We start from the raw sequence: 24234 nt of genomic DNA, 5'->3' as shown, positions 1-24234 counted from the left end.
ATAATTATTAACTTGAATTAAAAAGTTAAATGATTTGGGAATATTAAATACATTTTATTTTCATATATGAATGGTTAATAATTTGATGTCAAAATGGAATGCAAAAATACTTTTAAAAAGACTCACTATTTTTTTCAACTTTTAATTCATAAAACTGAAAGTGGTCCAACACATATGATAGCAGCATTAATTTATATTAGATATATTACTAATGACATACATGGCAATACACAAAAAATTAGCACAGTCTATTTAGTGATTTTTAATTTTAGGAAACATAAAAATTATTAAAATCGTGTATTTCGTGTCATAATATAATATTCTCTGTTTTTTTTTTTTTTTCTTCTCTGGCTCTTCATTCATTATTATAGAAGTTGGTCCTTCCATCAGGAATCCCACTGACTGTGGAGGAGCTGCAAACTACTGTAAAAGAGAACTTTGGAATTTCTGAGGAGTTCAGTTTTCAGTATTTGGACTCAGAATTTGAAGATTACTTCACTCTGCATAAAACTGACCAAATTAAACACAAAGACACGATAAAGGTTGTCTATGCTGCCTCAATTATTCTTAACTTGCAGCAAGTTGAGGAAAGTTTGGACATTTCTTTTGGTCGACAGTCAATAGTCTGTGACTCAGCATTAAATGTAGAGTCCTCTGCTGGAACATCATCTTCACTGGACACCATTATCCTGCCGAGACAGAGAAGCACTGCTGAACGATGTCAGCCATGGCCAAAGCAGTTCCCCATTCCACAGTTTGCATATGAGACTGAGATGTACCTTGAAAGAGCCGATGAAGACTACAGAAAGAATGGAACACTTCTGACTGCCTCAAAGGTCAAGACAGACATATTGGAGAAGCTGGCTGAAACTATATATATTTATACAGCTTATCCGTCAAGTGCACAGATATGTGATGTTGCTGAGGCACTTGTCAAGAAATATCCTTGTCTGAAGGAACGTGGCTCCTTCTCAGGTTACTATGGCTGGCAACAAAGCCTCAAACACAAGATGGCAAATTAGCGCACCAAACTCAGAGGCTACGGTGTTCCTGAGGTGATGTGCAATGCCTTGAAGCGCAAGAGCCCTGCAGACCAGAAATCTGCAAAGAATGTGAAAAAGCCTCGAAAGGCAGAAATAAACTACCTCCCACCCTACCCAGCAGGAGAGGATGAGGAAAGTCAAGAACAGGAAAGGATTCAGTTGATAACTGAAGTAAGGAAAAGAGACAACAACAAATTGGTCAAAGAGAAGATGGCCAAAACCTTTGCACACCGAAGAAATGAAATCGTTAACCAATCACCCACCACAGAGGACATAAAAGCCAGATGGCTCTATTTGAGGCATCTAATGTGAGTTATAAGTGTATGGTAATCGGAAACATTCCTTTGCAATTGTGAGTGGTCAACTATTTGATACAAAATATGCTAAGTTACTGTCATCTCATAAATCACGTTTTCAGGTATTTTCAAGATCAAATATGGTTTACTGGTTACATCATTTGTTTTATAGATCCAGGATGAGTTTCACAGAATCACAATGGTGCACCTGGAATCAAAGTACATGTCCAAGCTGGATGAATACTCTCCCAGGCTTCTGAACCTCTTCCACTCAAAGGGTGTGGTCAGACTTTTCTGAGTGTAGTGAAAAGAGGGGCTTTTGATTTGATAGTACAAATACACAACACATCACATGACCAGGAAATCCTCTATGTTATTAATTTTCCCATCGACAAGTGAAACTAAAAAAAATCAGGAACTGAGGAAAAGTGGACTAATTCGTCAGTATCTGGGTAAAATTCCGTCAAGAAAACAGCTGAAATACTCTCTGAAGTAAGTTACCAGTTTGAGTTTCATCATTGAAATCAGTTTATATGTGATAGTCATTTTGTAAAATAGTAAAAATGTATTCGTTTCCATATGAAAAATATAGGCCTATACGAATTATGACTGCTGTATATGGTATGCATTCAGCCTATAGAGCAGTCAATCCGGGTACTTGGCCTTGCCTCAAGCCCCGGGCCTTTTGGGTGTAAACAGTCCCACTAATGTGACTGGCGGTAAATGTAAATTTCGAGGTTTTTGCCAATTTAATACCATAAATGAGAATAGCGTGTTGCTTTTTAGCTATTATGAGCCACACTCCTATGGCCAACAAGGCAAACAGTTGTGTTGTGTCGTTACCGATCAACCATCAACGTCGTTATATAGAACAAATACAGAAATAGGGACTGCCTTTATATACTGTCAATGGTCTGCCCCCGTCAAAGTGGACGGACCGGACATATACAGCTGCCTTACTGAAGCTCATATTTCTGACATGTGACATTGTTTCTGTCTTTATTTTTCTGTTTTGGTCGCCTGTCCAACGTTACTATAAACTAACTGCATCGCTGTGCCGAAGCGAAACCTCCGTTTGTGTTTATTAGTCGACCTTTTATTACGAGCCGACAGGAGAAGAAAACAGAGAAATAAGAAGGCAGGTCAGCACAGTTTATGTGAAATATAAAAGTTACAATACCCTCTGCTCCAGACTGTCAAACCAAACTCCATTTCAAAAGCGTGTGCTTTATGGTAGGGCTATAGTTTTTCACAGTAAAACTTGAAATACACCACCACCAAGAAGACTAATTCACTTCAATCTACAATTACAATCGGCACACATGTTTTTATTCAGTAACATCAGCAACTAACCTGTGATAAAGTGTTTGCCACAGACGGACATATAGCTACTGTGGGTTCGGTTCCCACAGTTTACCACTTTTGTTCTCTTTGCGGATTGCCTAAAGCCACAGATATTTTTTTTTATCGCCCTTCGTTGATTAGTTAAGTAAAGACAACTGTAAACTGTTTGTTTTTACTGTTTGATGAGCAAAAAGCTCCGCAGCAGCTATTAGGCATGGTACCACTACGCACTTTTACTGCGCTTGTTTCACCCTGAAGGGGGCGTGGTCGTTTTGAGGACAAGAAAGTGACGTATGGTTGCTCATAAGTATAAGAAAATATGTGTGGCACAAAGAGGCTATAATGGTAAACTGAGGGAGACAGTGTTTACAACTTTTGATTGCTTTTAAAAGGGTAAAAACCCTAATTTGTGTCTATATTTTGTAACTTCAGACATTTTGTTACAGGCATTTATTATCTGGATTACAAATTACACCACTGGAATTAATTGTTATTACAAAAGGAATTGCAATATCCCACCGAAATAATATGTTGGTCAATATATTTATGTTTTACAGGTTGCAAATACACTGTGATATATAGTCCAGATAGTACATTAATTGGACTGTAGGCAGTATTTTGTAATGATGTCCCAAAAACATTCCAAAAAACAATTAAACTAATATTATTTTACATTTTTTTAAACATTGGCTTATGCATTTCACTAATTCTATGTTGAATTTGTTTAGTTTTAGTTTTTCATTAAAATAATTTTCATGTTCATGTTTAAATAATTCATTAAGTAGAGGGTTAATATGAATCAGAACTAAACATATAGACCTAGAGATGTATATTATTAGATATTAGATATTGTGCCATCATTGTTATGATTGTTATTACTATTATTGTTGTTGTTGTTGTTGTTGTTGTAGGCTATGTTTTACATATAAGATAAGAACTTCTGTGATGAAAAATTCAGGTCTTTTTTCCATGTTCTCCCAGCATGCTTTATGCTATCTTGCCCATGCAACGCCTCCCTGCACAACTAAGCTATGATTCTGCACCACGAGAGGGCCCTCATAGACCACTCTACACTACTGCAAACCCACCATTCAATATTGCCCTAGAGCAATAGCTTTTTGCAATAGCGATTACATAGAGATGGACAGCATTATTAATGCTGCATTACTATTGGCCAACAGTAATTATGAAAATAAAAAGAAGAAGAAGCAAAAACAATATTTTGGCTGTGTAGCAGCAAGTAAGACACAAATGGCATCAATATCAATCACACAGACACGAGTTGCCTTTGATGTCTACTCTGTTCTATTGATCTAATATCTGAAAACTAAACAGCAGTGTGAGCAAACACATTAAACTTTTCAACTTAATTAAAGCTACAATCTGTGATGTAAACGCAGTAAACTAAAGGATATCTCTATCACTAAAACTGTCTGGAACATCCTATTATTGATAGTCAGATATTTTTATGTCATACAAAATCTAAATGAGCATTGCTCTGATCTTATTACAGATTTGTCTGCATTGCAAAGGAGTACAAGAGCTATAATCATCTATAGACTGTGCTATTTAGGTATTTTTTTCTGTATCAAACATCCATTAACTTTGAGCTCCTGATAAGGATCTCACAGTCACACACACATCTGCACTTCTCTTTTTGTACTAGCCTACTCATTAATAAGGGACTGCTTACATTCAGACAGTTTGTTCATCACTTCACATTTGAGGACATCACATCCAGAAAGATCTGGACAGAGGAATAAGGAGCCCTGAAGTGCAACTGTTTACTATACCTGACAGGAAAAGGAATAACTGAGATATCACCATGTTAGGTGAATGCATTTAACTTTTTTGTTGTTGTTGCATAGTGTACAGTATACTTATCCATGTATTATTGATTTGATGAAATATTTGTGTCTGATCATTTGATGCCGTAATATATTGCGAACAGTTTTATGTCTGCATGCCATTTAAATACAAATGCTGTAACGCAGTATATTTCATAATTTCTTTGGATTTCCATTTTGATCTTTGTCAAACAATATATTTAAATCCTGAGATTACAGAAAGTGTTTGTGACGATGAAGAATGACTAGTAAGCACTTTGAATTTCATGTGATTTTTCAATGCTGGAATATAGCTATATATATTTTTCTTTTCTTTTTTTTCTTTGTCTGCAGTTTATGGAGAAAATGTGACTATATATGATTATTCACAATATTATGACGAGTCGGAATTATTCGCTCCGTGCAACTCCGTGGATGTGAGGGATTTTGGCAAGGTGTTTCTGCCCACTCTCTATAGTTTGGTTTTCATCCTCGGCTTCATAGGTATGTGGGCTGTGTGTGTGTGTGTGTGTGTGTGTGTGTGTGTGAGAGAGTGAGAGACAGAGAGAGAGAGAGAGAGAGAGAGAGAGAGGCAGGGGTTGTCAAGGACTATCAAAGGTCAAATTTAACACACTCATTTAGATCCGTTTTTTTATAAAAAAGTTAAAAGACAGAAGTTAAGGATTGAATGATCTGTCATAACCACATTTTAGACTAAGTGATAGCTTACGTTTGGAAATAAGATAACATCCCTTATCATTACTTTACATATGCTATGATGGATGATATGATGTTGTTTCCCTCTCGCCAGGTAATGGCTTAGTGGTCTGTGTCCTGGTAAAGTACCGCCACCAGACCAACTTGACAGACATCTGCCTCTTCAACCTGGCTCTGTCCGACCTGCTCTTCGTCATCACGCTGCCTTTCTACGCTAACTACGCTGTGGTCAGCCAATGGCTCTTCGGAGACTTCATGTGCCATCTCGCCGCTGCCTCCCACACCACCGGGTTCTTCAGCAGCATCTTCTTCATGGTGCTCATGACGCTGGACTGCTACGTGGTCATCATGCACGCTCACACGGTGGTTCAGTACCGCACCCTGCGGGCAGGTGTTGCTCTGACCGTGCTGGTCTGGATGCTGAGCTTCAGTGTGTCTCTGCCGGCTATTGTCTTCACAAAGGTGACAAATGAGTCTCACGGGCTGAGTTGTGACTTTGTCCCGGAAAACGATGCATGGAAGCTTTATAACCTCTTCACTACAAATCTGCTGGGTCTTGTGATTCCCTTGCTGGTGATGGTGGTGAGCTACTCCAGGATCATCCCCACTCTGGTGAACATGAGGAGCACAAAGAAGCACCGAGTTGTCAAACTGATCATCTCCATAGTGGTTGTCTTTTTCCTATTCTGGGCCCCATATAACATCTCCCTCTTCTTGAGTTTTCTGAAAGATGAAGAGAAATTGCAAGGTGACCCATGCACCCTGGACTCAAATTTAAAGCTGGCAGTGACAGTGACTGAGGCCTTTGCTTACACTCACTGCTGTCTGAACCCCATCATATACGCCTTTGTGGGACAAAAGTTTATGAAACGAGCCTTGCGGCTGCTGAAGAGCTGGGTGCCTGGAATTTACTTTCCCTCCTCCAGAGATCTGTCAGATAGCTCGGGAGTGATTCCATAATTAAGGATAGGCTACCATGTCCATGGGGTGTATTTATAAATTTGATTACATATTAATTTCAAGCAATGACCATCTTTATATTGGGTGATATTTCTCTTTCGTTTAATACAGAAAGTTAACAAGTTCTTTGATTTATTTTGTAAAAAAAAGCAAATTATATACCGGAATTTGCCGTTTTTGTGCTGTCCGATTTCATACATTTCAAGGTTGCTCTTCAAAATTAACCCTAGAAGACATGTTTGTGTATATTATTTTCAGCATTATTTGTTCAAAATAATCATTAAAACACGATAAAGGTGTTTTTAAAACTATTTGAATCCTTAATAAACATAAAGTTATTCACTTTGTGTGTGTCCGAGAAATCTTTGTCAACTATGTTACCCCTTGATATAACCCCTATAAATCAGCAATGGTTTGCTCCAAATTCAAATAAGCAACAATGTGTGATGCCACGCCCTTTTTGGTGGGAATTCTGAAGACAGTGTAGTAAGATTCAACTCCTCCTCTTCAATATTTCATCAAAATGATTGTCTGCATATGGAGTGGATTCATTGTTCATCAACATTTTCTTGTGTATTTACCTTAGATGTTATAATCAACAAAATGTAACGAAAGTACATAGAAATATGAGTTGATCAAGGTCATATGGTGACATGTTTAAGGTCTGTAGGGCCTAAAATGGAGGAAATGTCTACTATGTTACCTGTCAACTATGTTACCAGGTTTCTCTCTTCTTTTCCTAATGCATCCCTTTAACTGTGTAACTTTGTTGTCAACTGTGTTACATGTGATTTCTGTGCCATAATTTGTTTAAATGTTGGCTGAACTGTAATAAAAATGATTGGGGACATTTTTAGAGAGCAAGGTCTGACATAATAATGTTGAATAACTCTAATTTCAACGTAATGTGGATTAATGTAGAAAAAATAATCATCCTTGATTATACTATCCCACAGAATATCCATTATCCAGCTCACAATTCATATTTTCAAAGCAGTTAGACAAACAACCACAAAAACACTGAAGAATAGACGAAAGAACTTGCAAACAAATGTTTTATCAAATGCTTAGTATTTCATTCATGTCTTCTATGACAACTTTTGTCTGTAACACAGTTGACAAAATAATGGATCAATGTTTATTTTGATTTAAATATTTAAGTAATCGTTTGAGCTTAAGCTTGCCAATTAATGAATTTAGCACATTCCAGTGATATATTATGGAAACAAGTAGAATATTTAGCAAAAAAGCACACTGATTTCTTCACTCATAGGTTGATATGAAATGTACCCCTAATTAGAATGACTCTCATACAGGAAAAGCTCTTTTATGTCCAGGTCCTCATGTTGTTGTAGTATGATTTTGTCTCACTTGTCACTTCATCAGCAGGGGCGATGTAGAGGGGTGGCATGGGGTGGCATTTAATACATTACACTGTCACCCTCAGAATGAGCCGTTTATATCTGGATATATATTTTGATGATGGTTGATGATCTGATGATTTATTTTATATATATATATAATGTTTTATAGACTACATAAGAATGTATAATAGAATTGTACTGTAATTTTTTTTGCTTTCGTAAAATATTCTTATGGGCTTTTGTTCCCTTTAATTGATAGTGACAGCCGTTATACTATGGTGTTTAACAGGGGAGGGCGAAGCAACAGAGTTGCAATTTGCAATTACACTGTTGTGGAAAAATATGGTGAGGAATGACATATAATTGAAAAAGTAAGTAAACTAAGCTTTGTTACATATCTAGCGTACTGTATTAGGTATGGGAGCTCCTCTGAAGTAGTAGTAGTAAAAAAAAGAATTCAGGATCTGTCAGAGCACAAGCAGCCAGTTAGAGTGGAGGCAGCGCTGCCAGGGTGGATGTAAAACACTAGTAATTAAAAAAGGAGGCCAGGCCCAGAGTACCATGCTGTCTGGGTGAGGGTGGTAGATTCCCCCACGTGCTTGGGAGAGAAGGTGTCTGTGTATGGGGAGAGGCCGTGGGCTCCCCTGGGAAAATATGAGTCAGAGAGTGTTTCAAACCAATCTCCCAGGCGGAATGAACAACAGAGAACTTTGTGTGTTAACATACTGAATGTGTATTTTCGCAGTTGTTTGCGTAACACAAGGGAATCTAAGTGATGAGCTGTCTTGGGAATGAGGAAGTAAAACCCTTGTTGCGTTTCCTCTCTCAGGACAGCTGTAATCGCTTGTTTGTTATTTCGTCCTCTCGGACTTGTGCTGCATCCCCCCTTGCCCACTGAAACTAACACACCGTTGAAACTACAAAACTACTATAGACTACTAGTCTGTACAGCAGAGAAATAGTGGACAACACCCACGGGTGAACTGTGCATGTGCACCACTGCTCTGCTCAGGCAGAGAGAGTAATATCACCTCCATGACCTGGAAGGAGCGATCAGCCCTCCGAGGAGTAACGCTCCCCCTGTAGGGATTAAGGGGACCTGACATTGTTTCTACTTTGTTTTTTTTTGGGGGGGGAGCATTTCACCATTGGCTCTGGGCCTGGATGAGAGAATGCAAACTTTATTTGTTACTCTTTTGAACATGGTGGAAGTGCTTGGTGACACTGTGTTACATGCTGCCCCTGACTCTCCTCTCCTCTTGAATGTGAGGGGAGAGAAACTGAGAGGGCCCCTGAACCACAAATCTTCAGTGGAACACTTCTTACCTTCCCCGGGGTGGGGGGTTCAGTTTCTCTCGAGTTGCCCCATGGTCTTGGATTGTCTGACAGATACTGCTGGCTAGTCTGTTTACCAGCTGCCTGTCTCTATGGCCTGGCACCCCCGTTTTCCCTTTACTGCTGCTGCCACATATCTGTCCCTGCGGAGGGTGAGGAGTGTGTTTTCGGGCCAGACAAAAATCAAAGGAGCTTCCTCTTCCTGTTTCCTGAGGGTGCTGCCTCTCATTTTCTCCAGAGCTGGACCAAAAAGAACCTTGGTTTGGTCGTATGCTCAGACCAGAGCGGTTCCACCACAAGGCCCTCTCACCTGCGACTGCAAGCCCCATTTATAGACCGCAGCCTTGTACTGCACCATGTGAGCAGCACAGGGCCAGGTCATTCGCCACACAGATCTCTTCCCAGAGGGCAGGGTTAGGTGACCCTGAGTCCAGCTGACGGCCCATCTCCTATGAGATTCCCACCTGGTATGCAGCCAGCAGTGACACTGCATTCAGAGAGCACATTGACTGTGCTGCATATCTATACATTCTCTGGAAAATGGAGGTGGTGAGGTGCTCCATTTTGTTAGGCAGAGAAGCTGAGCAGTTTGGGTGGAGATGAAAATGATGAGCCTCAAAACACATCCATTATTACAAGCCTGTACGCCTACTTGCCTTATGACAGCACATATCACATCCAACCTCCACACACGCATCAAATCTGGATCAAAACCAAAACATGCCAGTCTGGTTACAAGGAATCAAGTCCACATTAACATGCGCAAAATAACCTCTGAAATACTATAACACCATGTTATAGTGCGTGTCACGCATCTACAGACCAATCAATGACACCACTCACGCATGACCATCATAACTAATAAAAAAAAAAAAAAATCGGCCAGGCTGTCTACAAGAGATCCAATCCTCAGCAACATCAAATACAACACAGTGCTAACAATTAATAATACAGTTTATACAGATTACTGCGTCTTCAGAGCACTCGGCCTCAACTTCATGTTGTTCTTCTGGGGAGTCACTGGGTGGGAGAGGATCCTCTGTTCTGTTCTTTCGCTTGCTAGCCATTTTTAGTATGACTTCTGTCTTTCTTCTGTTTGGCGCACATGGCTAATTTGCATAAGTGCACAGCAGTGCCCTGCCCTCAGGTTCATGGCTGGTGAGGCACTGACTTCATCAGAATCAGATTTGTAAATGTAACCCTCCTACTTGTGACCCCACCCAGGTTACAATGCGGACCGATACCCAGAATAGAATTATACCAGCCCTAGACACCAACCATCTGAGCGTTGACACAATTTTTAAAGGGTTCAAGAAAAGCGGGAGACGTGCATTCAGCTCTCCAATAATATTTATTAAAAATAAATTATACTGGCAAAAGACCTGAAAAAGAAAAGAGAAACCATAAAACTAGTCTAAATTAGTTTATTCCACAATACTAAAATGGTCGAAACAACCAGTATATAAATAGCAAATGGCTTCACCATAACATAAAATACAATAAGATTAAATGATCGCAAGGAATAGGCAGAACAGGGTACTCACCGCGGGGAGACTCTATCACCCAATAGAAATCACTTTGTGTGCACACTGATCACTACAAACACTACAACTTGCACTGCAAGGAAAGTCAAACCTACAAACCAATGACGTGACCACTACCCTTCAAACATACCACACTGCATGCAAGGAGGGGTGCATATCCCATGACTACTCCCCGCAGGTCGTCCCACTGCCTAATCAAACAAAAGATGGAAAATACAATGAGATTCAGTTGGTTCAGATTCACAGACATTCAGGGTCACTACACCCAATATAAAAAGACAATATTCAACCATCTACAGATTATGCAAGTTGTACAGTCTGTAACACATTCGCCAACCGCCTTGGCGAACTGGCTCAGGCAGAGCAGCAGTCTGGCCTTAAATCTGCAATAAGGGGAAAGAAAAACATAACAAAAGTCAGTCTCATCAGCTGACAACATACCTCAGAGGGCATGACTCTCCTACATTACCATACTGGTTTCAGTTACCTTGTTCATGTGGGGCTCTGCTAAGAAGCAATGCAACAGTTGAAAAGCTCTACTCTGGTTTAAAAGGGGAGATGGAGGAGCTGAGTCTTTGCCTAAAGAGATTTTATCATATTAGTGATATATCTACGGTTTAATGAAGCCCCAAAGTTCACTGAGACATACCTCTTCAGCACAGGGCTACAGAGCATGCTCCATCTGGATCACTCAGGACAGTCACACCACAACTAAATATACAAAAGATCTCATTAGATTTCTAATAAGGCAATATAACATTTTCCTCCTCCTCTCTCCCTTACCTGCACGACACAGCAATCCTGCCACACAACCAGGCCTCAGACAAATAATTGCAAAATAATTGCCCTCACCTGTCCTTATGAAGGCGGGGAGCTCCCTCTGACTCTACCTAACACGGCGGTGCTTTGGATTTAGATGCCAGCCCCTCACATCCTCAATTCTAATTTGTAACAAAATGTTTACCTTGATTATTTTTAAACAATTTAGCATGGGAGGTGAATTGGTAAGTACTAAATATGAAATGTCAGTGCATTTACTTCCACTAGATAATCAGATTTTCACAAGGGTGCAGAGAGGCCAAGTTCAGTTAACTCCCATGCATACTTTTTAATAACCACCTTCCTTTTCAATCATAAAACACAATGTTTACTCCATTTGCAACATGAATAATTCCTACACACACAGTTTCAATGAAAAAAACAAAAAAAATAGGGGGACATTTATTCAACATGACCCAAATACCCGGGGTTTTTAGTTATTTCAGTTTATGGTACCACGTATGCTGGCGCTCAGTTGGAGCTCATGTGAATATCCTTTTGATTACACTCACACTGGATAGCAACGTTGTTTTCTTTAGTTCAAAACCTCTGTCCAGTGGCGTCTGATGAAAAGTTGTGAAACTCCTCCATGTAGGCTCCTCACACGCCGGTGCTCCATCCTTCTCCTTCCGACTAGCAACGGTAACGCTCGTCCGCTAGCAACAGTCCACACGAAGTTAATGCCAGTTAGAATTCAGTTTATGCGCTTGTTCAGCACTCACACCAAAACTTGTCTTCTTCGTCCTCTCAAGTAGAGTCCAGACTCGTAAAAACCCCTCGGCGTTTTTAATTAAATAAATAAAACTTCGGCAACATTTAACAAACTCATGAACAGCACAGCTCCCTCTCTCTCTCTCTCTTTCTAACCCCGCCCTCTCAGAATCCGGTAGGTTACCCCAGAGAATGTCTAATAAGGAATATGTTAAGGAATATTAAATATGGGACTTTTATTCTTACATTTCTCCAAATTGGTGCAGTAAAAATGCTTGATATTAAGTATGCCTGTAGTCTCATATGTGTAAAAGTCAAATATACCATCAGTAGCCAGGAAACACTGAGCAATATGTTTTTACAGTACCTCAAATATGGTCAAATATGCAATCTCTGGAGGCATAAATATGAGACTTTTATATTGGCATTTCTCCACACTGGTGCAGTATACTTGATATAAAGTGTTTTTTATTCATCAGGGGCGCATGAAACACTTTAACGTAACATATTTCATTTTAAATGTAGGTTCGAATTATAGCTTACTGTTCTAAATACCTTTATTTTGAAAACCGGAAGTAAATACGCTGTTTCCCCGCATTTACCATAATACTGAGAATACTTGTACTCGAAATTTAAGTGCGGCTTCATCTTGACCATGAAAAAGAAAAACGCCTTGTATTTCAATTTTAATTTTTGTATTTTAAAACGAAAATCAAATAACCACTCGTTTTCTGTTTTTTAATACCCGTTTCTGAAAGGAAAATCCAATGACCAAAAGATACACGGACATATATATATCAACAGCATCAAGTGTCAAATGAAATTGAGTGTAATGTACAAAAACTATCCAATCCAATCATGCTGGTCATATAGGCTACATTACATAAAATAAAGTATGTTTGTTTCATTTACAGCATTATACAAATAAAAGATACAGTTTTAAACAAAGACTGTACAGTCACTCTACAGTAAAGCACCTTACTAGAGCAGGAAAATGCTATTAACAATAAGTTATATTGACTCCAGAGGACTGGAGTAAAATCATTCTAAATTTAAACAATTTAGAGACCAAGTGGTCATTCTTAGTTTTGGAAAGATTTGTTTCCAAAAACACATTCATTTGGTCAAGAAGGATAACAAAATATCACAATAAAATCATTTTGTGCTGCGAAACACATGCAACAAAGGGAAAATGAGAAAACATTGTGACCAAATAATGAAAAATGTACATGTAACAATTATACTACATCTAAAAAGCATATAGATTGATAGAAACTGATGAAAAGGCAAAAATGAAAGAGAAAGCTATCCCAAAACACGTTAAACATTTAAATATTAACAGTTTAGAAAAAGTAAATAAATTAGAAAAATACAATAAAGTCAGATGAAATAAAGTGATGGTTGCTCAGCAGATACGTTTCAATTGAAACTAAACAAGAATGTCAGTTTTTCCACAAGAAAGTAAAAACAAAAGAGGTGATAAAGTTATTTCAGTGGTTGAGAAACAGATCCCCAGCTAAGTCAGTTATACACAAGTGTTTGAACTAAGCTTCTTTGCACAATGTCTCATTGTGATGAGAATTCATTCTTTTTTCCATGTTCCCCCAGCATGCTTTCTGCTATCTTGCCCATGCAACACCTCCCTGCACAACTAAGCTATGATTCTGCACCACAAGAGGGCACTCGTAGACCACTCTACACTACTGCAAACCCACCGTTCGATATTGCTCTGGGGTTAAATATTGCATAGAGATTGGCAGCATTAATAATGCTGCATTACTATTGACCAGGAGTAATAATGAAAATAAAAAAGAAGAAGAAGCAAGAACAATATCAAAACAGTGCTTTTTGGCTATGTAGCAGCAAGTAGGACATAAATCAATATCAATCAGCCAATCAATCAATCAGACTTTATTATTACAGCACTTTTCATAAAAGCAAATGTAACCACATTAGAACAGATAAATTCAAAAATAAATAGATAGAAAATAAATAGAAAAAGGCATACAGTTATTCATTATTATTATTATTATTATATAATATAATATCATCACACCACCAGTTGCCTTTGGTATCTACTTTGTTCTATTGATCTAATATCTGAACACTAAACAGCAGTCTTTGAGCAAACACATTAAACTTTTCAACTTAATTAAAGCTACAATCTGTGATGTAAACAAAAGGGTATCTATATCACCAAAACTGGCTGGAACATACTATTATTGATAGTCAGATATGTTTATATCATACTAAATCTAAATGAGCATTGCTCTGATATTACTACAGATTTTTCTGCATTGCAAATAAGCACAAGAGCTATAATTATATCTATAATCAATAATCAATTGGTGAACACATGCATACTTACTGTTAATCAAATACTCAATTCTTGACTTCATTTGTAAAAAAAAAATATATATATTAATTTTATATAATATAATAATAACTTTTATTTTGTGCAAGTGTGAACATCTGACATGTTTTTGGCGACACAAGTGCATTCTATGTTTTTAGAAAACATGCGGCGTGAACTTTGAGCTCCTGATAAAGATCTCAAAGTCACACTTAGGGACGTACAGGAAACTACAACTGCACTTCTCTTTCTGTACTAGCCTACTCATTAATAAGAGACTGCTTACATTCAGACAGTTTGTTCATCACTTCACATTTGAGGACATCACATCCATAAAGATCTGGACAGAGGAATAAGGAGCCCTGAAGTGCAACTGTTTACTATACCTGACAGGAAAGGGAATAACTGAGATATCACCATGTCAGGTGAATGCATTTAACTTTTTTGTTGTTGTTGCATAGTGTACAGTATACTTATCCATGTATTATTGATTTGATGAAATATTTGTGTCTGATCATTTGATGCTGTAATATATTGCGAACAGTTTTATGTCTGCATGCCATTTAAATACAAATGCTGTAACGCAGTATATTTCATAATTTCTTTGAATTTCCATTTCGATCTTTATAAAACATCATCTTTAAGTCCTGAGATTACAAAAATTGTTTGTGACGATGAAGACACAAAATGTTGGTTAGTAATCAAAAGTCTTCAAAAACTGTCCTTTATGCTATTTGTATTTATCAAACATTACAGCACACATACAAAATAACAGTTCAGAAGAATTAAAATCAGAATTAATTACAATTTCACAGAAGTAAAAATCTACAATAATTGTATATGTGGATCAAATCTAAAACATATCCTTATACGCAAAATAGATCAAATAAAACAGAAACTTGTGGTGCACCGGCTGAAATTAGTGGGCATATGACAGAAACAATATATGGCAAATTGACTGTTAATGCCCATTTAACCTCCTATGAACACAAAAATGTTTGTATTGCTGATGTACAGTCATAAAGGTGTTATACTGTTTTGTCCTCCCCTTGTAGAGTAACATGCAGGCCTGACCAATTATTCTCGCAAGGGAGCAAAGGCCAGTGAAGGCCAACAGGTGGCACAATTAATGAATGAATCCATTTTACAGATGATCACACTCACTTGAAAGTAGATTTGGTTACATTTATTTTATTTATCCAGTTGTATTTCTGTTTTGAGATATCTATCTGTGTGAAATTTAGTTGTGGTGCTCACAGGACTGATATTTAAAAATGTGATTGTGTCCTTCCAGACACAGCAGCATTAATCATAACAGACAGGCCTCTCTCTCAATTGGAAGTATAGTCCCTAAAACCTTTTTTAAACAATTTGTTTGAAAGGTGGTAAATAAAGTTAGATTGACATTGAATTGTCAAGATGATAATAGTAGTCATATTAAATGTCATTTCCCAATGCTGTGAGCACTTAAATAGAACAACATTTGTCAGAATCAGAATCAGGTGTATTAGTAGGTTTTCATATACAAGGAATTTGCCTTGGTATATTTATTTACCAATATATACATAAATAAGATAAAAAATAGAGACAATAAAAGGAGCCAATATATACAAACATAAAAAGAGAATATGTGCAGTATGGCCGGATACTTAAATAAACAAGGGAAATGCTGTTCAGAAATGTGCTATAAAATGTGCATAAAAAGTGTTTAAAGGTAAAAAGGTAGCTGTTGATGTAAGTTATTATACAGGAATATCTACATTAAGGTCTGTGAATGATGAAATTGACTAAATATATATATATTTATTTGTCTGCAGGTTATGGAGAAAATGTGACTATATATGATTATTCACAATATTATGACGAGTCGGAATTATTCGCTCCGTGCAACTCCGTGGATGTGAGGGATTTTGGCAAGGTGTTTCTGCCCACTCTCTATAGTTTGGTTTTCATCCTCGGCTTCATAGGTATGTGGGCTGTGTGTGTGTGTGTGTGTGTGTGTGTGTGTGAGTGAGTGTGTGACAGAGAGAGAGAGAGAGAGAGAGAGTGAGAGAGAGAGAGGGGGGGGGAATCTACAGGGGCAGGAGCCACCCCAGTTTGGTGTCAAGGACTATTAAAGGTCAAATTTAGTCATTCAGATCAGTTGAAAAAAAAGATAAAAACGGAAGTTAACACTTAGGATTGAATGATCAGATGTCATAACCACATTTTAGATAAGTGATAGCTGACGTTCAACGAAAAAAGACTAAAGCTTTGGAAATAATTCTGCATACCACCCCCACCCTGTGATGATATATTTCTTTAGATCCGCCCCTGAGAGAGCCAGAGAGAGAGAGAGAGAGAGAGAGAGAGAGAGAGAGAAACACATTACTTTAGCCTACATATGCTATGATGGGTGATATGATGTTGTTTCCTCTCGCCAGGTAATGGCTTAGTGGTCTGTGTCCTGGTAAAGTACCGCCACCAGACCAACTTGACAGACATCTGCCTCTTCAACCTGGCTCTGTCCGACCTGCTCTTCGTCACCACGCTGCCTTTCTACGCTAACTACGCTGTGGTCAGCCAATGGCTCTTCGGAGACTTCATGTGCCGTCTCGCCGCTGCCTCCCACACCACCGGGTTCTTCAGCAGCATCTTCTTCATGGTGCTCATGACGCTGGACCGCTACGTGGTCATCATGCACGCTCACACGGTGGCTCGGTACCGCACCCTGCGGGCAGGTGTTGCTCTGACCGTGCTGGTCTGGATGCTGAGCTTCAGTGTGTCTCTGCCAGCTATTGTCTTCACAAAGGTGACAAATGAGTCTCACGGGCAGAGTTGTGACTTTGTCCCGGAAAACGATGCATGGAAGCTTTATAACCTCTTCACTACAAATCTGCTGGGTCTTGTGATTCCCTTGCTGGTGATGGTGGTGAGCTACTCCAGGATCATCCCCACTCTGGTGAACATGAGGAGCACAAAGAAGCACCGAGTTGTCAAACTGATCATCTCCATAGTGGTTGTCTTTTTCCTATTCTGGGCCCCATATAACATCTCCCTCTTCTTGGGTTTTCTGAAGGATGAAGAGAAATTGCAAGGTGACCCATGCACCCTGGACTCAAATTTAAAGCTGGCAGTGACAGTGACTGAGGCCTTTGCTTACACTCACTGCTGTCTGAACCCCATCATATACGCCTTTGTGGGACAAAAGTTTATGAAACGAGCCTTGCGGCTGCTGAAGAGCTGGGTGCCTGGAATTTACTTTCCCTCCTCCAGAGATCTGTCAGATAGTTCATACAGGAAAAGCTCTTTTATGTCCAGGTCCTCTGAAGTCACCTCCACTATCATCAAGTAAGAGGTGGAGGGCAGCTGTAACATGTTTGATGGACATCACCCGCAGAGTTTGACATGTTTTCTTCCGGATAGCTTTGTTATTACTGCCATGGTACCCTTGTTCATGTAGTATGATTTTGTCTCACTTGTCACTTCATCAGCAGGGGCGATGTAGAGGGGTGGCATGGGGTGGAACTTAACACATGAATTTAGATTCATTTTAAAGATAACATGTTAAAAACAGAAAACAGAAGTAATAGGCTTAAATGTCCACGTGTGACATTTAGGAGGCTCTTTAGGTGGCAGAAATGGAATATGATATTCATAGGTATGTTTTTTATTAGTGTTTAATCACCTGAATATAGGGATTGCTATGTTTCTGTTTATATTTGGATGCCATGGGTCGCCTTTCTGATGTTTTGATGATCTGATGATTTCTGACCTTAAATTTATATAATAAAAAAAGATGTTGTATAGACTATATAAGAGTGTTTAACAGAATTCTATTGTAAATATTTATTTGCTTTCTTAAAATACTTTTATGGGCTTTTGTTGCCTTTAATCGATAGTGACAGCTGTAGAGTGACAGGAAAGGGGTGCAAGGGGCCACAGGTCAGAGTCGAACCCATGGCTGCTGTAGCAAGGACTCAGCCTAGGTACCAGGATTCCCCGTGGGTCGCCTTTCATGGAGGCTGTCATGTTGCCATGAGGCTGCTGCCATGTTTCTACAGTAGCCCAGAAGGGCCAAAGTAAACTAGCTTTCGATAGGCCCGTTCACACGCTTCACAGCCACCATAGTTTCTTCTTCGCTATAAAAAGGGGAGGGCGAAGCGACGGGGTTGCAATCTACAATTACGCCACGAATGCTCTAAAGTTAAGTTCAGTGTATTTGGAAAAGCTTTGGAAATAAAACCATTTATTGAGTTTTAATGCCACCTTTAGATTTGCCATTTTTTATATTATTGTTATGTTTTTTAGTTAAAATAGCTTTTCAAAGCAAATATTGATATTTGGGATTGTATTTCTGCCACCCCTTAAAGTCTCCATGCCACCCTCTGGCCACCCCATGAATATTTCTCTAGATCCATCCCTGTTCATCACCTTACAATGCTTCTTGTACTGTATCTGTGCATATTATTATCTGTAGACCAGTTTGATTTCATTTGCACTTTGAATTTGCACTGGAATATTAGTGTGATCTATCTGATCTCCTTCATCATCTTGTATGATCTCAGGTATTTTTTTAATGCAGTGCTCCTTATTTTCCTGCTGACACTGGAGGAAACTTAGTGCCACTGCAAATTGCACCTCTTGACTGAAACTATGTTCTCGTTTGTAACAGCATGTAACCACAAAGTTTGTTGTGCTTGCTGTGTTTAAAATGTTCCTGCTTTGTTTTTTTCTGTTCACACATTTAGTGATAAGCCTGCACGTTGGTAAAAAAACATTCATACTTTGTGGAAAAGCTACCATTTTTTAAAGAGGCAAAATACTCATATGGAATTGTTTTGTTCACTTTGTTGGTGGAAAAAGTTATTCATTCAAACATTTGATGATGAATCGAGCTACAAAGATAAAACTCAAAACAGGGTTATGTGGCACCTTTTGCACCTTAAAACGTCATACATACCTGAAACTTTCCATACAATTTCTTGATGTTGTTTTATGCCTCACATTTCAGTCCTTCCAGGATTTCGTGGCCTGTTGGTGATTGTTGCTGCCTAAAATGCCGGATTTTCATGGCAGCTTTTCTATAAAAGAAATTGCAATGCATGTTGCAATGTACAATTGCAACATGCAAGGTGATTTTTTTTTGTATAATTCATTAAAATCAAAGGCAGTTTGTTCCAATAAGAATAAAATCACTAGAAGTTTAGTGACAAATGGCTCAACATTTGCTATGATTGGTGAAACTCGCCGGACATTTGTATATAGATACTGTATATTGCATATTTGCATTTTTGTAGTGTTTTATACTGAATACCTTCTTTTTTGTTAATGTGTCATGTTATGATTGGTTTTGTTTACAAATAGAGATTAATAAAGTTTTTTTTTGTTTTTACATCTCTTGTCCCTTCTCCTATCGAAGAGTACCAGTGATAATGTTACACTGTACTTTTCGGATGACACCAAAACCATGGCAACATATCCTGTGCTCATTTAAAATAAAAGTTCAAATATTATATATAATCAAATATTTAGATAAGCAGTTATTTATAAGTACTACGATGGCCATGTAAGCCTGTTCTGTAGGGTCATTATTTGAAGAGAAACTACTATATACTATATACTTTAAGTATATAGTTAAGTTGATCAAATTATATGTTGATTTTAATATACAGTTAATTTCAGAGTCTATTTTGAATTAAAAGTGTGCAAAAGTATTGAAATAAAACAAAATCTTCTTTAATTCCTTATGAGTTGAATGCTAGTTTCATCACAGAGTTCATATCACAGAAATCGAAAAGTTCCTCATTAGAATACAATTTCCCCTCCAATTACTCCTTCCATGTTAACGCATGAAGGGACATTTCTCAGAAAACCACACTGACACCTCTGTGCAGGTTTAACACAATGCAGAGGAAATAACAAAACCCCAGTCTTCACCTTACCAGAAATGAGCTCTGCAACAGGATTTGACACAAAAAGCGAGCAATGCCAGTTGTGACAGGATGACATGTAAGTTTGATGCCCAACTCAAGAACATTCACATTCGGGAGCAGTGATTTTAGCAGACAATGAGGTAAGCACATTAAGAAATTTTAATTTTGAAATGTTTGTTTACTAGACCTACTTCATCTCTCTAACCTCCTACATCTGTAAACACAGTGTGTGGTAGAATTATGAGGGTGTGTATGCAAACAACGTCAGCCACAGGAAGTAAGGGTCGGCCTGGGTGTCTGATAGCGGGGGAAAACATTTGAGATGTGGTTTAAGAGTGATCACGAGTTTGATTATGGTCAGAATAAGAGGAAGTTTGTGATATTTATAGAAAGGTTAGCAATAAATCAACATATAGGACTAGGCTGTTGGTGACGGTGAATCTCTGGGAATAGTTTTTTGGTCTGAATTAGCAGTAGTTGGACTTGAAATGTTTGTTGGACGAGCCTTTCAAACATGATTCAGTAAATGATGATTATATCTGAAAAGTTCAATTTAAAGGGCAGGAAAGTCCAGCAATGTCCCTGTCGTTCCGTTAAAGTTTTATAAATTTCTAGTCCAGTCATTGTGAGGGTGTGGCTATGACAATAAAGAAGATAAATCTTTCTCTCTCTGTGTCATGTAGATTTTTGAGTGGACGCAAGTTTTTACACACACTGTGACACAAATGAAGGGAACAGTTTTCTCAACATTCAGGAGTCAAAAGAGCTCATTGTTGATAAAGTAAGTAGAAGTACATTTATTTTTGAATTTGAATTATTCGGCCAGTTTGGCTTGAACATTAGAATGAGAGAAATTCAGTAAGACAGTTGGGTGTCTCTTCATAAACTCATTTCAATTCATTTTAATTTTAATTTTATTTAGATACTGGATGGGGAAATGTTTTAGCTGAAAGAGAGAAGTAGGTTCTTGACTGTTGGATGATTTTCTTGTTTTGTGACATTTTAATTGTAGGCCTGGGGGGAACACTTTAAGATAAATTAAAGATCTCCCAGAACAACTCAGCTTGGGCGGTTACCTTTGAAGAATAGAACTGTAAGTAAGAAATGTAAGTTTATATCAAAAGAGCCCCACGTGGGGCTGAAATACCACTTTTTTGTCACTTTTGTAGGGTTGGGGGAACTCATGCTTGCCAGACTAGAGCTTGTGTTCTAAACTTGTGATCGACTTGGTTTAGCAGCATGGGTTCATTTAGGTCAGTTGGTCTCAGGAACTGGGCTAGGTTACAGCCAAACACACAAATGGTAGCACCCAAAATGTAAAAAAAAAAAAGTAGGACTATCAAGATTCTGGTAATAATTTCAGGGTCTTTCCAACTGTATGACATCACCTCTGCCTTCGATTTACATCAATGATTTTCGACTTTATGGTGCCATTCTAGATATTTTGTACTTTGTGTGATAATGTACAGTGTATATTACGGTGTAATATGCTCTCATAATGTCAACCACTACACTGTGTCTACCCAAAGTAATCCCAATATGCTCTGATCCTCCTCACACTGCAGAATGAACACATCAGAGAACGAGACATTCATGTACTTGGACTATGACTATAATGGCAGCTGCGATCAGGATCCCAGTCTGGAGTTGCCTATTAGAGCCAAGTTGGTTCTGTACTACATGCTGTTTTGTCTAGGCCTGCTAGGTATGTTTTAAAAGATCTGATCCTTATAGAGAAAAGGAAACATATATCACTTTATTTGCACATTTTAATACATTTAGCAGAAACCGACACATGCAACACTTAGATACGTGCCACAGTTCTGTTCTACAATTTGTCACCGGAAATAATTAGAAACTTTATTTCACAGGCAATGCAACAGTTCTCTGGGTTCTCCTCCGGCACATAAAGCTGAAGACTATGACAGACATATGCCTCCTCAACCTGGTCCTGTCTGACCTCATACTGGCTGCATCCCTGCCCCTCTGGGTGTACGATTCACAGAACTTTATATCATGCAAACTGATGACTGGAGTCTATCAGGTGGGGATTTATCTTTTTTTTTTTTTTTAGAACAACCACATTGACAAATCACTCATATTTTGATATTCATAACTCAAAGGCACAGATAACCTACTAATAAAATCTGTGGTGTTGTTATTGAGGTGTAAAAAGGTTGTTTAGGTGTTACTGCTTATCTGTATTTCCTCAAAAGTGCAGAATTTAATACATGTTACTGCAAATACAGTATAACTAGGTTTAGCAGCTGTAGTTTTTTATAATGGGGCAGGTATTCTACCAATAAGGTGAGGTTATATGTGAAACAGCTGTTGTATGATGTCGGCTACATGAAGAACCTCATCGAGGCCCACAAACCCTGACAAATGTCACCTTATGCCACATCCTGTTCTGACTTTGCATGTTCTTCTTCTCCTCTGAACAGCTGGGCTTCTACAGTGGGACTTTGTTTGTGACCCTGATGAGTGTGGACCGCTATCTGGCCATCGTCCATGCTGTTGCAGCCATGCGAGCCCGGACACTTCGCTATGGAATCGCTGCCAGCATCACTACCTGGGTTATATCTATCATCATGGCAATCCCTCAGGTGATATTTGCCTCCTTGGAGATAGAACCGGATTACAACAGCTCCCAGTGTCAGCCACTGTATCCAGAAGACAGCCAGCGGTTTTGGAAGATGCTGCGAAACTTCAGTGAGAACACAGTGGGCCTTTTTGTGTGCCTCCCCATCATGATTTTCTGCTATGTGAAAATCCTTGTTGTCCTGTCCAAGTCCAGGAACTCTAAAAAGGACAGAGCCGTAAAACTGATATTCACCATAGTGTGTGTGTTTGTGGTGTGCTGGGTCCCCTACAATGTCATAGTTTTCCTTCAGACACTGCAGCTGTTTGATATCCTGAGCACCTGCAAGGATTCAAACAACATCAACACTGCCACGATGTTTGCTGAGATCATTGCAGTGTCTCACTGCTGTGTAAATCCAGTCATCTATGCATTTGTAGGGGAGAAGTTTAAGAAGTCACTGGCAAATGTGCTGAATAGATACCCTTGTTGGAGTCACCAGACCAGATGGAGCCACAGAGACACCATAGAGAACGAGACTTCAAACACACCTGTAAGATCAGATTATTAGGAATGATAAACACACCTGCGTGGTCCTGTTATAGTTGCATGTATCATGTAATGTTTTTGTTTTTTTAATTTCCGAGACTACAAAGTTATGTGTGTGTGTGTGTGTGTGTGTGTGTGTGTGTGTGTGTGTGTGTGTGTGTGTGTGTATGTGTGTGTACTGTAAATATTGTTACACAGCTTATTACCAAGTAGGAATATGGGAATGCTTTAAGTAGAATTTTATAAAACATTCATTCAAATCATGTAATTCTAAGTACATTTGTAATATGTAGACCTATTCAAGTAAAATAAAAAAAATCAAACTTGATTCATCTTTCTTCATGTTTTCAGCATCTTGCCATGGGCCATTGCCATTGGTTAAGATTTACAGTCCACAACAAGATGCTATAAAGACAACAACTGCAACAAAATAAGCTCTCAAGATAAGAAGATAATCTGCAAGCCATGCAGAGTAACAGGAAATAGCAAAACACACCCAAGCAATACTGTATCTGTTTGTTTGTTAGAATAAGTATTGTCTATATAAGCATATATAAGCATAAGCATAAGCATGACACGTAGAGACATGCTGTATGTATGTGTCAAAAAATGGTTAGAATAAGTATTGCTTGGGTGTGTTTTTCTGAAGTCAGGCCTTTGTGTGAAGGTATGATAGGTGACAGTTTCTTATTTTAGTTGGTAGGGTGTTCCACAGCTGAGAAATTCTTACAGAAAAGCATGATTGGCTGAGGGAGCTGCACCCTCTGAAGACCTTGTAGATATGCTGTTTGAATTTTTCTTCATAAAGCAAAGTGGTGGAGGAGTCTTGACATTTAAGATCTTAAACATCAGGCGTGTGTCATATCCCCAGCTAAGG

The 24234-nt window shown here is 38.5% G+C and overlaps 2 protein-coding genes across 9 annotated transcripts; both read left to right on the top strand.

Annotated features, from left to right (window-relative positions):
• Nucleotides 1-1690: 1690 nt before the first annotated feature.
• Nucleotides 1691-19686, top strand: LOC127367237 (C-C chemokine receptor type 1). Of its 5 annotated transcripts, none has more exons than XM_051406925.1 (5): nt 1691-1831; nt 4383-4515; nt 4864-5013; nt 5321-5617; nt 17033-19686. In XM_051406925.1, the coding sequence occupies exons 2-5, from the start codon at nt 4509-4511 to the stop codon at nt 17644-17646; spliced, it is 1068 nt and encodes a 355-aa protein (XP_051262885.1). In that variant the 5' UTR covers nt 1691-1831; nt 4383-4508; the 3' UTR covers nt 17647-19686. The 5 variants fall into 5 exon arrangements, with proteins under 5 accessions (XP_051262885.1, XP_051262887.1, XP_051262888.1 ...); XM_051406927.1 differs by having other exon boundaries at nt 5321-5688; nt 17104-19686; XM_051406928.1 differs by lacking the exon at nt 17033-19686 and having other exon boundaries at nt 5321-7039.
• Nucleotides 19687-20211: 525 nt separating this feature from the next.
• On the top strand, nt 20212-23685 carry si:cabz01093077.1 (C-C chemokine receptor type 2). 4 transcript variants are annotated; one of them, XM_051407524.1, is made up of 6 exons: nt 20221-20367; nt 20911-21008; nt 21240-21333; nt 21793-21932; nt 22099-22271; nt 22672-23685. In XM_051407524.1, the coding sequence occupies exons 4-6, from the start codon at nt 21794-21796 to the stop codon at nt 23377-23379; spliced, it is 1020 nt and encodes a 339-aa protein (XP_051263484.1). In that variant the 5' UTR covers nt 20221-20367; nt 20911-21008; nt 21240-21333; nt 21793; the 3' UTR covers nt 23380-23685. The 4 variants fall into 4 exon arrangements, with proteins under 4 accessions (XP_051263481.1, XP_051263482.1, XP_051263484.1 ...); XM_051407523.1 differs by having other exon boundaries at nt 20222-20367; nt 21240-21320; XM_051407521.1 differs by lacking the exon at nt 21240-21333 and having other exon boundaries at nt 20212-20367.
• Nucleotides 23686-24234: the final 549 nt, after the last annotated feature.

The sequence above is a fragment of the Dicentrarchus labrax genome, unplaced genomic scaffold (genome assembly GCF_905237075.1).
Source record: "Dicentrarchus labrax unplaced genomic scaffold, dlabrax2021, whole genome shotgun sequence".
NCBI classification, from domain to species: domain Eukaryota; kingdom Metazoa; phylum Chordata; class Actinopteri; family Moronidae; genus Dicentrarchus; species Dicentrarchus labrax.
Note: the sequence above shows the minus strand (reverse complement) of the source record. Positions and strands in the feature narration are given on the sequence as shown.

Coding starts and splice junctions, on each gene's coding strand:
- si:cabz01093077.1 (XM_051407521.1), top strand. CDS start 20,953: ATGAAGGGAACAGTTTTCTCAACATTCAGGAGTCAAAAGAGCTCATTG. Junction 21,933..22,098: donor GTTTTGTCTAGGCCTGCTAG/GTATGTTTTAAA, acceptor TTTATTTCACAG/GCAATGCAACAGTTCTCTGG. Junction 22,272..22,671: donor TGATGACTGGAGTCTATCAG/GTGGGGATTTAT, acceptor TCCTCTGAACAG/CTGGGCTTCTACAGTGGGAC.
- LOC127367237 (XM_051406925.1), top strand. Junction 5,014..5,320: donor TTTCATCCTCGGCTTCATAG/GTATGTGGGCTG, acceptor CCCTCTCGCCAG/GTAATGGCTTAGTGGTCTGT. Junction 5,618..17,032: donor GTACCGCACCCTGCGGGCAG/GTGTTGCTCTGA, acceptor CCCTGCGGGCAG/GTGTTGCTCTGACCGTGCTG.